We start from the raw sequence: 14075 nt of genomic DNA, 5'->3' as shown, positions 1-14075 counted from the left end.
GTACAGCACTCTAAACAGCAAATAACAGAATTAGGTAATGCTATGCAGCCAGTCTTCTTGCACACATAGACAACTTTTAAGGTGGGGATGGGATGCTGGAGAAGAAACGATTCGTGGACTGTTAATTCCATTCGTGCTTTTGCTTGATGTAATGGTTTTATTGCACTTGCAAAGTACGTGAATTCAGCTTGCAGTGCTCATACGATGGCGTTCAAATGTGTGTGAATTCCTAAGGGACCAAACTGCTTAGGTCACCGTTCCCTAGACATACGCACTACTTAAACTAACTTATGCTAAGAACAACACATACATCCAAGTCCGAGGGTGGGCAAAACCTCGGGCGGGAGGGACCGCGCAGTCCGTGACATGACGCGTACGATGGCGTTCAATGAGTAATACAACAGGTATATTTTCTCGGCCATAGTGTTGTGTTTGTTGTGGGGCATCGTGGAATATTCCCGCTTCAACTCCTATAGTTCCATGACGTTCAGATACGTTACGTTGCTGTACGTAGGTGCGTTTCGAGCAGAGAGCTATCGTTGAGTTTCTTTTTGCTGAAAACCAGAGTATCGCAGATATTCATATGCGCTTCAAAATGTCTTCGGAGACATGGCAGTGAACAAAAGCACGGGGAGTTGTTGGGTGAGGCGTCTGTCATCATCGTAACAAGATCGCGCAAACATGTCCGATCTCTCACGTGACTGCCGGCTGCACACAGCCGTGACTCCTGCAATGTTGGAACGTGTGGACACTCTTGTTCGAGGTTATTCACGGGTCGTAATAAAACAACTAGCTACACAACTGGATGTGTCTGTCGGGAGTCCTGACACACTCGTTCAGCAGTTGGGTACTCATGGGTGTGCGCCGGCAGGGTTCCTCGCCGCCTAAGCGAAGACCATAAAGATTAACGAAGGACCTTCTGTGGAACTGCTGGCACGTTACATAGGTGATCGTGACTTTTTTTTAACATCGTCACAGGCGATGAAACATGGGCTCATCTCTTCGACCCGGAAACAAATTGGCAATGCGTGGAGTGGCGCCAAGTTAAAGCCACACCCTCAGCCGGTAAATTAATGGCGACGGTCTTCTGGGACTATGATGTGGTTATTCTGTTTGATGTCCTCCCTCATGGTCAACGCTCAACTCTGAACTGTATTCTGCCACCCTCAGGAAACTGTACAATTGACATCAGCGTTTTCTTCGCCACAGAAATGCAAACGAACTTCTCCTTCTCCATGACAACCACAGGCCGAACACAAGTCTGCGCATCAAAGAGGAGAACAAATCTTCACTGGATTGTTTTCCTTCATCCGCCCTACAGCCAGCACCTCGCATCTTCTGATTTCCATTTGTCTGGCCCAATGAAGGATGCACTCCGCAGGAAGTACTTGGACGCTGGGGAGGTTATTGACAAGACTTTCGTTCCGACGTCAACCAGTAAGAGTGGTAGCATCCGGGCATACAGGCCATCGCAGTATGGCGGTGTAAGGCCATCGCATTAAACGGAGATTACGTTGAAAAATAGGATTGTATTGTAGTGTATGTTAACCAGGGGCCTAGAAACGACGGAGACGCTTCGTCCTCGCCGCAGCCGCAGTGGTCCACAACCCCACGACGAGTACCGCAGTCCACTTCACCCCTCCGGCGCCCCACTCCGAGCCCAGGATTACTGTGCGTTTCGGCCCCTGGTGGAACCCCCCCCCCCCTCCGCCCCCCCCACACCCCAGGGAACGTCTCACACCAGACGAGTGTAACCCCCTATGTTTGAGTGGTAGAATAATGGTGGTGTATGCCTACGTGGAGAACTTGTTTGCGCCTCAACCGCCGGCATAGTGTAGCTGAGGCGAAATAAGGGGAACCAGTCCGCATTCGCCGTGGCGGATGGAAAACCGCCTAAAATCCATCCATAGACTGGCCAGCTCGCCGGACCTCGACCCAAGTCCGCCAGGCGGATTCGTGCCGGAGACCAGCCGCTCCTTCCCGCCCGGAAAGCCGTGCATTAGACCGCACGGCTAACCGGAGGGCTAAAAATAGGATTAGTAGCCAAAAGAGTGAGCAATAATAAAGTGTATCGGAGGCCTGAATAAAACCCAACTACTTTCTGAAAAAAAATCGTTGCATTACTTATTCAACGCCTCTCGTACATTAGTGACTGGCCCATACTGTAAAGAAATGAGCATAAATCTTCATAGCAATACTGTTGTGTATGGACGTCAGTGAGTGATCATTTTGTAGAAGTGAACTGTGTCATAATACGTGAACGAGTAGTATATGGAGCAAGTTATGTAATTACGTCGTTTGTTTCGACTGATGTTCACAAGGATAGACATAATGTTTTAATTATCATCCCAAAGATTTGAAGTCTCTTTGCGGCTACATGTCTCAGTCCAGGTACACACTGAAATCCCCAGCCTACAGCAGAAGACCACTAGCGGAGCCGAAAGAAAATAACGCAGCCACTGTCAAACAGAGATAGGCTGCATCACTCTGGTTTGGTCCCAATAGCCGATTCCTACGACATTGCGGCGTGGCGATTTCATTGTGTACCTGCAGAGATATACCTGCGTACAAAAACAAACAAAAAATTCCGTAGTTTAATTTTTTCGATGTGATGATTGTAACTTTTTTATACCACTTGTAATAATTAAGATCTCCTTCGATAATGGCCATTGTGTTCAGAATCCTACTTTAATTATAATAACGTATGATCAAAGTAATGAAAAACACAACGTACCGTTCACCACCTTTTCCAAGTACGGCATCTGGGTCATTATAATGTCGAACGTCACATCGCCGTTGTTCTTTTTCAGTACGTCGTCAATTTCTTCTTGCACCTTCTTCTGGATATCCGGATGTCTAGCGAGCTCATACAGACAGAAGCTTACGGTGGTGGAGGATGTTTCGAACCCTGCGATGAAGAACACCCACGCCTGTGCTGCCACCTCCTTGGTCGTCAGCCTGTTACTTGTCTCTGTCAGGTACAAAATATGTTCGTAAACAGACTGTTACTTGTGCCATAAAACAAATCAGCTTAAAGATACGAACCACCATCTCACATTGAATCGTTAGAAGCTACTTCCTGGAAATTGGTTTCAGAATGTTCTTACGTCATAACAAACTGTAATACCAACAGTAATGATTGCAGAAAACATAGCTGTAACCCATATTATCTCTAAATTCGTAATATGGAGAAAATAATTCGTAGTCTTAAATATGATACATAATAATTTATACACGATGTTTGAAGCAATTAGTCCCATCCTCTTATGAGGCAGTGTTGGTGAAACTAAAAATAGGCGGTATAAAGGTATGTCCGTAAAGAAATATGGCTATGTTAAGATATGGGCTATTTTACTTGTTTCAAGGATGACGCTCATTGCTTATTTCTTACGGCTGACAGTCTTTGTACTTCCCCCACTAATGCTAATGTCAGTTACAACCAGTTTCTGACAATGACCGAGTCCTGAAGCGGAATGCTGAAGACGTGCAATTCGTAGATTGCACTGTGTTTACATATATGTTGAGTTCCACATGGTATTATTTAATAAATTAACATAACGACTTATGGTCAGGGTGAAATACTCGATCGATCACGGAATCAAATAATCTGTTTCGATTTAGTGTAATTGTTTCAGTATGTAGAATGAGTGACTGGAATCACGAGGCCACACATTTCACCAGAGTAATTAACAAGTGGTGTTTGCAAATTTACTCATGCTATTGGAGAACGTTACACTTGTAGAAGACCGTATGGAAGCCACCCAATTTTTCTTGATCTCGTAGGACAGTATGTTAAAGAAATATTTATTTTGCGGAGTTTCAGTAACAAGGCCTTTCCACTCACCTGACTTTAACCACTGATATTAATAATTTCATTTCATCTTCACCGAAGCGCAAGTCTCTGAAGGGACGTCAAACAGGAAGATTTGCGCCATTCGAATAACACCGGATGTAGTCAGCCGGCCATACGATCTGGTGCAACGCGCGCCAATCAGCAATGAACACAGCTTAGAAGAGCTTGTCTGCTATGCATGGGGCAAAATCTGATGGCAATCAGATGTATTCTCACAAATACGCGAATCTTTGTGTAAGTGAGCTGAAAGGTGGCTAAGAATAACTGGTAAACATGTCAAGGGTCAGTTTAAGATCGGGTGATTGTACAAAGTACTGAACATGCTGGGTTCACTGCTTCCATTCTCACCGTAATTAGTAACAAAAACACAAAAGTGTGTGCCTCATGCTCTCATTACTGTCATATTCACTAACATAATTTTACTTAAGGCGTTTGATGCGAAGGCCACGGAAATGTCGTCTATTACCTGGGCTTAATCCGCGCCTTGGGACACAAAAAGGAATTGAAATGATTGCTATATGAGCCACGGCATTATTCCACGACTTCTGATCTCTATATGCATTCAGTGTTTGGATCACTTTTTAAAAATATCATTGTATAGTGCAGTAGACACCAACTACCTACCTAAATCTTCAAGGTATGCAGTCAAATGTTGTCTTTTAACATGGATACAACTGGATGAGTGCTAGTAATGGCAGAAATATCTATTACTGTTCATTCAGAATAAGACGAAGGGAGTTCGTAGCACTAATTTCCTTATCATAGTGCCAATATCCTGCGTTGTATCTCAAAACCTCCCCACAATATGGCATGGAATGAGAGCAAGAGACACTGTAGATGGCGAAACCAAAACAACTAAAGTGGTGTATTGATAAATATTTTTCCAAGCACAACATCTTTAGGGAATTAAGACGCCAGTTATTGATCACTTGAATGAATTGCGGCATGATGAGAGACTGCTCACACAGTTGCTATCAATGAAGAAAGATTCTGTTACGAGATTAAGAAAGGGGATTTTTTTGTCCTACTACATATTCCTAGTGACACCTCTAGAGACGATGGAGCTGATAACATGAAAGCAATTTATTGGTATTAATATCATTCTTAAAGAATGAAGTGCCGTTGTGCGAGTACATTCTAGATAAAAATATTCACCAAAATTGTTACTACGACTGCGAGAGTGATACATGAATAATTTGTTTGACAATGTCTAAAGTAGTAGGGCTGAGCATTAAGGACTTAGAATAAAACTGCAGTAACCAATGATGTCTTAGTAATCTACAACATTAAATCTCATGTCATTGAATGAGATCTTTGTTGTCTATAATATGAATGAAAGCAGAGCAACAGTACGGTATATTGACACAAAAATGTTTTAAGCTGACACTGATAAATGTAAGATTTCTGAAGGTACCAGGATAAGGAGCTAATGTGGTTTCAGAGGAGCCAGATTATGGACAAAGGTGGCACCTAAAGGCTGAATCAGAAGGCTTACTGCATGCATAAACAAGCCTTACAAGCCACGTGAAGGCAACCTGCCTAGGGATGAGACCCTAAAATAAACACCTCTGATCTTCCAGGTTTCGGGTCCTGCTTTGGGGTGGTACCTAACGCTCGTAAATTTCATAGAAAAAAGCCAGACAGATCCAATAGACGCAACCAAGGCTAGGAAAAAGGCAAACGATTTGGCAGAGCCGATATATTGACGACTGCTGCATAGAATGTAAGAAGTCTCAACGTGAAGGAGCTTGAGTTATAAAGAAAGTATAAACAAAGAAACGTAAATATGGCAATGATTAGTGGAACTAAGAAAAAATGTAAAGGGCACCGAAGGTGGCTTGAGTACATACTGATGTGTAGTGGCATAGAACACCAAAACAGGGTAAGTGCTGGAATTGAACTATTAAGACAAAAAGTGGTAATAGACCCTCACATCCTTGAGATACGTAAATGAGAAAATAATTGATGCTCCACATTAAGACTGAAAGAGGTTATCTCACCCTGCTGGACTATACGCACCATGTGAATAAAGGGTAGACTATACAGAGTAGTTCTATCATACACTGCAGGATGAAATAGAAGAAAAGATTATATAACTCTGACAAGAGATTTAAACGCAAGAGTGGGGAATATGGAAACAGAAAATGTGGTAGGAAAACATGGAGAAGCACACCTTAACAAAAATGGAGTAAAATTTAGAGCATTCAGTAGCTACAACAAACTAAAAATTACAAACAAATTTTTCCAAAAAAGAAAGACACGAATATATTTGGAGTTCCATATAACTGAGATCACTAATAAACTATGTATTAGTCAGTGAAAAAATGAAGGGAATGGTACAGGATGCATGAGTCTACAGGGGAAGTGACAATTTAAAGATCATTTTCTACTCGTTAGTAAAATGATTCTGTGGCCAAAGTGGAAGAGAAACAGTATAAAGGAGACAGGATTTTAGAATAAGAGATCTTTATCAAAGACGGCTGACTAAGTACATGTTAGAAATACCAACAACAGAAGACATAGGCATAGCATGGAACAACATCAGACAATAATTTATATGAACGATATGGAATACAGAAAGAGACATTTAGAGAAAAACAAAATGCTTTTTGAATTTAATATAAAATGACTCAGAAGAATCAAGAGAAAAATAAAAATAACGACAGAAACCAAAAGCAGTAATAAGGATTGCTGGAATAGGTTTGTCACCCAAACAGAGAATGATGTGCTTGGGTGTACAGACTTTTGTTATAAATTGTTGTTGAGTAACCTGAATAAGATGGTGAGATATACTGTGAAGACAATTATAGCAGAAAGTCAGGGTTCGGTGGAAAATCATAAAAATCTTTAGTGCAATGATAATGAGTTGATGGAAGAAGAGGAGATGATGGAAACAAACAGCTTGATCCAATTCCAGAAATAATACTGCAATATCGATTTATGTACTTGACAAATACGTGCTGGCTTGGAAACAGGATACTAGAGCAGTGGAGGGGAACAAATCTAGTATCAGTCTTCAAGACAGGACTTACATCCAGCACAAAAGTAATGGAGGAAAATAACTGTCGTGAACACAGGATACAAAATATACGCTAAGATACTTAATGCTCATTTGCAACCCATAGCAAAGGCCAAGTTATCGGAAGTTCAGTGTGGGTTGAGGACAGAAAGATCTTGCTTAAATAATGTACACACAACAAAGACAATAATGCAGAAGTGTAGAGAATATAAGCTTCTGATATACACATCACAATCATCGATTTTAGAAAGGTGTTTGACAGGGTAGACAGAAATATACTATGGAAAATTTTCCAAAGACATGGGCACTGTAAACATTTTACATCAGCAATGAAGAGCCTGTATTTGAACATACAGATAGTGCTGCAGGAAGGACGAGAGCATCAGATATTAATTATAAATTGAACAGTAAGATTTAACTATGCCCTTTCTCTGATCATTGTAACACTATTATCGATTTCACTTTACTTATCTTATATAATATTTTTGTCCACTCGTGTTTAATTTAATCTCTGTAGCACCATATTCTTTGATGAAACATCTATGAAACTGTCTTGTTAATAATTTTTGTGACTATAGATAATGCATATATGTAATTTCGGAAGCAATGCTCTGCAAAAGTTCTGAAATATTAAAATTATTCTTGTAGAACTGGTTCGTGCATAAGGAAAGTTTCTTTGTGATCATGTAAAACCTGGACGTAAGTCCCTCCACAAAGAAACTGGCTTGGCAGGAACGGAAAAGGTGGATTCCGCAAGGCTCCTTCCTGGTGCAAGTCAGTTGGTGGTTAGCCTGCAAACTGTTTACAACTTTTGTGCTGAATGAGGCAAGAGGAGCTATAAGAGTAATGAATATTACTCCGGATGTGGAAGACTTTTGGCTCATTTTTCACGGCATGCATTGCTTAGCTCTGAACTACGAATATCCGGCACTAAGAAGAGAAATTCCAGAGCTTTTTATACAAAAGGAGGTGTGACGACTTTTCTGCCTTTTTTAGTTGACACAGAAGATCGCCATAGCAATCACCTTCGTCTCAAAACGAACGCTGTAAAATTGAATTAATCTGTTACTTAGTTTCTTACTAAAATAGTAACAGTGTTTCGTTCGAAGTTCATGTTGAGACCTATATTTTAACCTTAAGTCATTTACCTAGACAGGGTCTTTTACCAAGTGCCGCAAATGTTTCCAAGTATACTACTTAACTTAACTGAAAAGTAATTGCTTTAATGAATATCGTTTGATAACTTTTGTTGAGCAGGAGATTTCTTTAACATTCAGTGATTCTTTTTTCGGAAGTACACTAGGTGATTTTTATGGAACAATAGTTAAAGTTATACCGAAATGTAATTACAAAGGAAGATCAAAAGTATTTTCTTTAGATGTCATTCTTAGTACAGTATTAAAGTTATTTGCATAAAACTCTGATTCTTCAAGATAGTTACTGACTAATAAATTGGAAAGTCTAGCACATGGAAATCAATGTGCAGCTTTGTAACAGTGTTTACATTTTCACGTATCTGTAGTTAAGTGTTTCCTCATGTTGAAGTTAGTTGTGCCCCACCATCAACAATCAGTTGCATGTAATGGTCATTAACTTACATGCATTAAAGTATAAACAGTAAGTATTATTGAGACCCAGTTGTTGCCAAACGATTTCATGTTACTTCTGCCTAGTTCATATCAAATGACTGTTAAAATGCTTGCTAAGTTGTGCTACTGTTTGATATCCCATTTCAATATCAACTAAAGTCAATCCCTATAGTTAATTTTCTTCATGAACAGTGCAAGTACTTGGCACAAGTTTGGCTAATTAGAGTGACGAGCATTTTATTTTAAATAATTTGAGTTTACTTCATAACTAATAGAACTTTGGTGTGAAAGCCGTTTGTTCTGCTACTGCTAGTCATTCATGAAACAAAATTTGTCTAATACCTTTAGATTTCACAAAATCACTGTCAAACCAAATTCCTTTCAAAGGAGTAACATTATCCTCGTATTGCCAATTTAATATTAGTGTTATATGGTGTTTAACATACATTTATATGGCACCATTCGTATGTGGCAATTTCAGTTCCATCACAATGTGTTGACCCAGGAGAAACCAAACTTGTTAATATGCTGTTATCCGATGACGACCTGCTGCTTATGGACAAAAGAGAAGATGGATTTCAAAGAATGTTACATAAGTTGCACCTGTGCTCAACTCAATATAATCTGAATACTTCCACAAGCAAAATAAATACGATGGCATTCATAGTGAGAAACCCCTTAAAAGCCCAAATAAAGTATAAATAACCGGCTAATTGAACAAGACCCTAGCTACTGTGGCTAAAATATATCATTTGACGACAATACGAACATAAATATTAAATTAAACAAGTTCCAAATGATATGCAGCACTATAGGGAGAACATTAAAGAACAAAAGCTATAAAGACGTCCAGCTCAAATTCTATAATGTAATGGCTGTCCCTAAGCTGCTTAATGGAATGAGTCATGGATAATAGAGGGAGAGGGAATAAAATTTCTAAGATCTGTGAAAAGATGTTCTAAAGAAGACCGATTTATAAATAAAGAGACCAGAGAAGTGTTGGAAATATGCAACCTAAATGATAAAATACAGCTTCATAAAAAGTGGAAAGATTATCTGGACCATATGAGTGAAAGAAGACTGCCAAAAATTGCAAGTAGGTATAAGCCAGTCGGAGAAAGGAGTGTGGGAAGCCCAAGGAAAGATAAGAATAAATTATGTGAAACCAGGATAGGTTACGAAGGCCTGATCCTTGTTGGGAAGAAGAAGAAGAGAAGAAGAAAACGCTGAGAAAGGAGACTTACGTTCAGTACTCTGCTGCCCAGTGATTGAGAAGCTGTCATCAACGTATCCAATATTCTTCAACTGAACCATCAACTGGATGAAGTCCTTCCTAATGACGCCAGTCTTCTCTCGATGTTTGACTGTGTCATCAACGACGCGTGTAAAGTACTCTGCGATGTCCTTTGGTGTGAAGGGTATTGGCAGCAGGTTGCGCAGTTTGGGATTAGAGAATCCCAGAGCCTGAGTCAGGTAAGAACGGACAGATGGCTTGAAAAAGCGCCGTCCCCACTGGCGGAACTCCGCCTCGGGGTTGTGCTGGCTGTCAACGTCGATGCCGAAGGCGCAGGAAGCAATGACGTCGGTGGAGTAGCGGGCAATCAGCTCGCGGACTTCCACAACACTGCCCGCAGGTGTGACGTCAGCCAGAACCCGCGCGCATTCGAGCACTATGCCGAACATGGCGCGCATTTTTCCCGGTGTGAACGTGGGCGTCAGCTTCTGGCGCAGAGCCTTCCACTTGGTTCCTCCGAGGAAGAAGAGGTGCGCCATCAAGTGATCTGTCTCCTCATCTACATAGATGCCCCGGTCGGGAAAGTAGTTGAAATCCCTTACTATGATCGTTTTGATCAGCTCTGGATCCCTCACAACAAGAAGAGGGTTGTTTAATGAGTAAATACCCACGACGTCCTTCCCTTCTGTTTCAAAATAAACGTCTTTCATATCTTCACCCGGAGATTTCCTCATTAGTGTCGTGTTCCAGCCATTTCCTAGTGGAAAAGACGGCTCCAAGTATGGCAGACCCTTCTTTTTCCAGTAGGTGTAATTTATTTTGAAGGTAACGTACAGTACCGCAAAAACTGTTGACAGTACAGCCAACATTTCAGTCACCCATGAATCGAAGAAGATAGCCATTTTGGTTCCTATGGAGAAGAAAAAATGGATTAGAACATTAATATGATTGGATTATATGCATTACAATATTTACTATTTACATGACTTTGTGTTGCTCAAGCAACTGACCGCCACATTTATGTAAAATAGTAAAGCTGACTGTTAACTGTATTTCAGTGACTGTATTAGTTTATTGGTTTACATTCAGAATCTATATAAATAAAAATGTAAATGTTTGTTATTCCAGAATAGTGTATCCCTAAAAGTTCTAGACCGATTGCAAAGAAATTTTGACACAACGTTGCTTTCAAATACAGAAGTGTTTCTGGGTACCTATTTCTTTAATATATGGCATACAATAATGGTGTATCTTTGTGAGACTTTTTGTAAAAATGCATTCCTGTTATTAAATTTACATACGTTTACATACATACTTTGCGACAGTGAAAACTGAAAATAATGCAGTGGATCTCAATCTCTTCTTGCACAGTCTGATGGGCATAATTTGTCTAAAAGTAGTATCGAAAATCCGTCATTCAATGAGCGTTAGAACAGCTTAGTTTTCTACATTCATATACGCGCATATATATATATATATATATATATATATATATATATATATATTATCTTATGAAATTATTTCGTTAATTACAGTATAAACTCTCGGGTAATGACTTGGAAATGAACAAATCCGTTCGAACTAGTCACAATTAACTTACACGTTAATGTGTCTAAGCAAGTTAATGAAATGGTAAGACTAAATAAATGTTGCTAATTCTTCTGCCAACGCAGTGTTGGAATTCCATATCAGCAGCATTCTCTTGTTAAAGAGAGCCACATGTACCAGCACTACTCTGTTTCAGAGAGATTTTCTTTTCGGCCATCTTACATAATAAATTTCCTATTCAGGATATTTCTTTTAACTTTACCGTTTTGCATTCACTTATTATTATATTTGTCGAGTCAACATTCTTTTTCTGATATTTTTTTACCTCCTTTATGCTATTCTTTGTCACGTAGGCAGCCCATAGTGTTAAAACGTTCTGAATCATCCTTTTTTATTACTTCAAGGTTTATGTAATTTGTGAACTTAAGCACTGGCATTTTTTTACGTAGCACTGTTATTCCTGGTCTGAAATATTACTTTTACTGTCTCAATTATTTCTTCAAATAGGAATATTCCTCCTTTATTACCTTCCTTTTTATATTCTTTATTTAGCGTAGCGTTTTCCCATGGATCTGTTACTCCACCCTGTCCTTCTTAGAATTTAGAAGATATTACAATGCCTGATACCTTTTCTGGATCGACAGTTACAAAGAAGTTCTTTTATTTTTCTTCATTACATTTTCCATTAAGAAGCACAACATTAGAATTGTTTCCGCGGTGCCACTACCTTTTTGCAAAGCAAAAACCTATTAGAATTTTGCGTGTGGAAAACCCTCCAAGATCCGCACATAAACTTGCTACAAGTTTTCTCGCAAATGCCGCTGGCATCTGCATTAAAACAGCATAGAAAAACCTCTGTTCTGCACTATGGATAACTGTGTTATGACGTAAATACACTGCTCGGGGTTGCCGCCGGATCGTACTGTGTAAAACGCACAACATTTCATTGATGCAACAGCTCGACATATTCAGGTCGTTGTTGCTGCAACAACCACCGTCTGAAGATGTCGAACTGTTGCATCGACGAAATATTGTGCGATTTACTCAATGCGATCGGGCGGGAAACCCGAGCAGTGTATTTGCAACAGATTCGTCTGGAAAGAACGAAAAGTCACATCTGTATTGTGATCTTCGTGATAGAGGGTACTTACGTAGTTTCACTAATTTCCTTAACTTCCGTACATCTATGCCTGCATTTTATTTCTGCTCAAAGAGAGATTGTACATTGCTCTGTTAAAGACTGTTAAACTGTTATTATTATTATTATTATTGTGTATATTATTAAGCTTACATTACGTATTCAAGTTTACAGCGAGAAAGTAGTGTAACACTCATTTTCTCTTGGTACGTTAATCTTCTCATCAATTCCGTAGCATTCTCTTTTATAGCGTACTATCTGTTTACGCCTCACATCACACTTGAAATAGTCTCAGATCTTCGTGTACGCTTTTTAGTGGCGACTGAGACAATGTCTGAGTCAGTGCCAAAGAGGGCTGCACCAACTCCATTGAAAGCTGCACGTAACTGTGCAGAACGTTTGCATCTAGATCTACATCTACATCGGCGCTCCTTAAGCCACCTTATGATGTGTGTTGAAGTGTACCTCTATTATTTTACCCCTTGCCTGATGTGCTTAGGAAGAACGACTGTCGATAAAGTACTGTGTGAGTTCTGATTTTACTGACTCTTTTCGTCTTGGCCGTTACGCCAGACATATATGGGAGGAAGTAGTATGTTGTCCATCTCTTCTCCGAATGTTCGCTCTCTGAATATCCACCGTAGCCTACTCCGTAATACAGAACGCCTCTATTGTAGTGACTGCCACTGGAGATTGTCGAGGATCTGCTAAACGACTTCACGCTTGCTAATCGGTTACATGACGAAAGGCGGCACTCTTCATTGGATCTACTCTGGTTCTTCTGTTAAGTCTCTTTGGCAAGAAAGACGCCAAACTGATGAAAAATACCCAGTACCGAAACAGCATTTCTTTCACGTCGCGTGTGTCTTCTCTTGCATCTATGCTTTTATGAGTCACAAATGATAACAGCATATACGTGTACAGGTTTTTCCATAATAATCGTTCAGTTAAATTCTGTTTGAGAAAGCACAAGCTCTTACACATATGTGTTACTTGATGGTTCTGTTTTCAGCTGAAATGCAATGAATTGAGCGTATGGCATTGTTGGCCGGGAGGTCCCATTCGGGGGAGTTCGGCCACCGTATTGCAAGTCCTCTTCAGTTGACGCCACATCGGCGACTTGCGAGTCAATGATGATGAAGTACACACAACACCCAGTCTCCTGTCGGGAATCGAACCCAGGCACCCTGTGTGGTAGGTGGTAACGCTACCGCTACGCTACGGATGCGGACTGTTTTCAGCTAGTCAAAGTTCGTAGGCCAGATAATTTTGACCTATACGCTTCATTTATAATGTTTATTACGGAAAAGGGCCAAAAAAGCGATTTGAAGCCCTACAAAAATACAACAAAAATATTTTTGAAAAAAAACTGTAGACAATCCACTAATCAGTAAGATAATCAGTGACAGAAAAAAGAATACAACTTTCCGAGTCTAGGGTTACATCTGGACAAAGTCTACTGCTTCCATTTCAGTAAAAATATTCCAACAAACGAGGCGGAAGTAAAATACCTGAATGTGAATGCTGTTCTGCCTCACATGAATTTCTATTCAGAAGATTCGTGGAAGGGATCACAACACATTTGTGACGTTCCTACCGATTGCTTACTACACGCACTGTGGCTCATGCTCATGTCATTCGTCATAAAGAGAAACAGCGAAAGTACTGCTGTGGTGACCTGGACTTGCACGGGA

The 14075-nt window shown here is 40.1% G+C and overlaps 1 protein-coding gene across 1 annotated transcript in view; it reads right to left on the bottom strand.

Annotated features, from left to right (window-relative positions):
• Nucleotides 1-10597, bottom strand: part of LOC124616359 (cytochrome P450 6k1-like) — a 24542-nt gene extending 13945 nt beyond the window's left edge. The window contains exons 1-2 of the mRNA XM_047144669.1: nucleotides 9706-10597; nucleotides 2735-2971 (exon numbers count right to left, since the gene is read on the bottom strand). Of these exons, the coding sequence (XP_047000625.1) occupies nucleotides 2735-2971; nucleotides 9706-10597 (1129 nt within the window). The remainder of the gene's footprint in view (nucleotides 1-2734; nucleotides 2972-9705) is intronic.
• Nucleotides 10598-14075: the final 3478 nt, after the last annotated feature.

This window comes from Schistocerca americana, chromosome 5, assembly GCF_021461395.2.
Source record: "Schistocerca americana isolate TAMUIC-IGC-003095 chromosome 5, iqSchAmer2.1, whole genome shotgun sequence".
NCBI lineage: Eukaryota > Metazoa > Arthropoda > Insecta > Orthoptera > Acrididae > Schistocerca > Schistocerca americana.
Note: the sequence above shows the minus strand (reverse complement) of the source record. Positions and strands in the feature narration are given on the sequence as shown.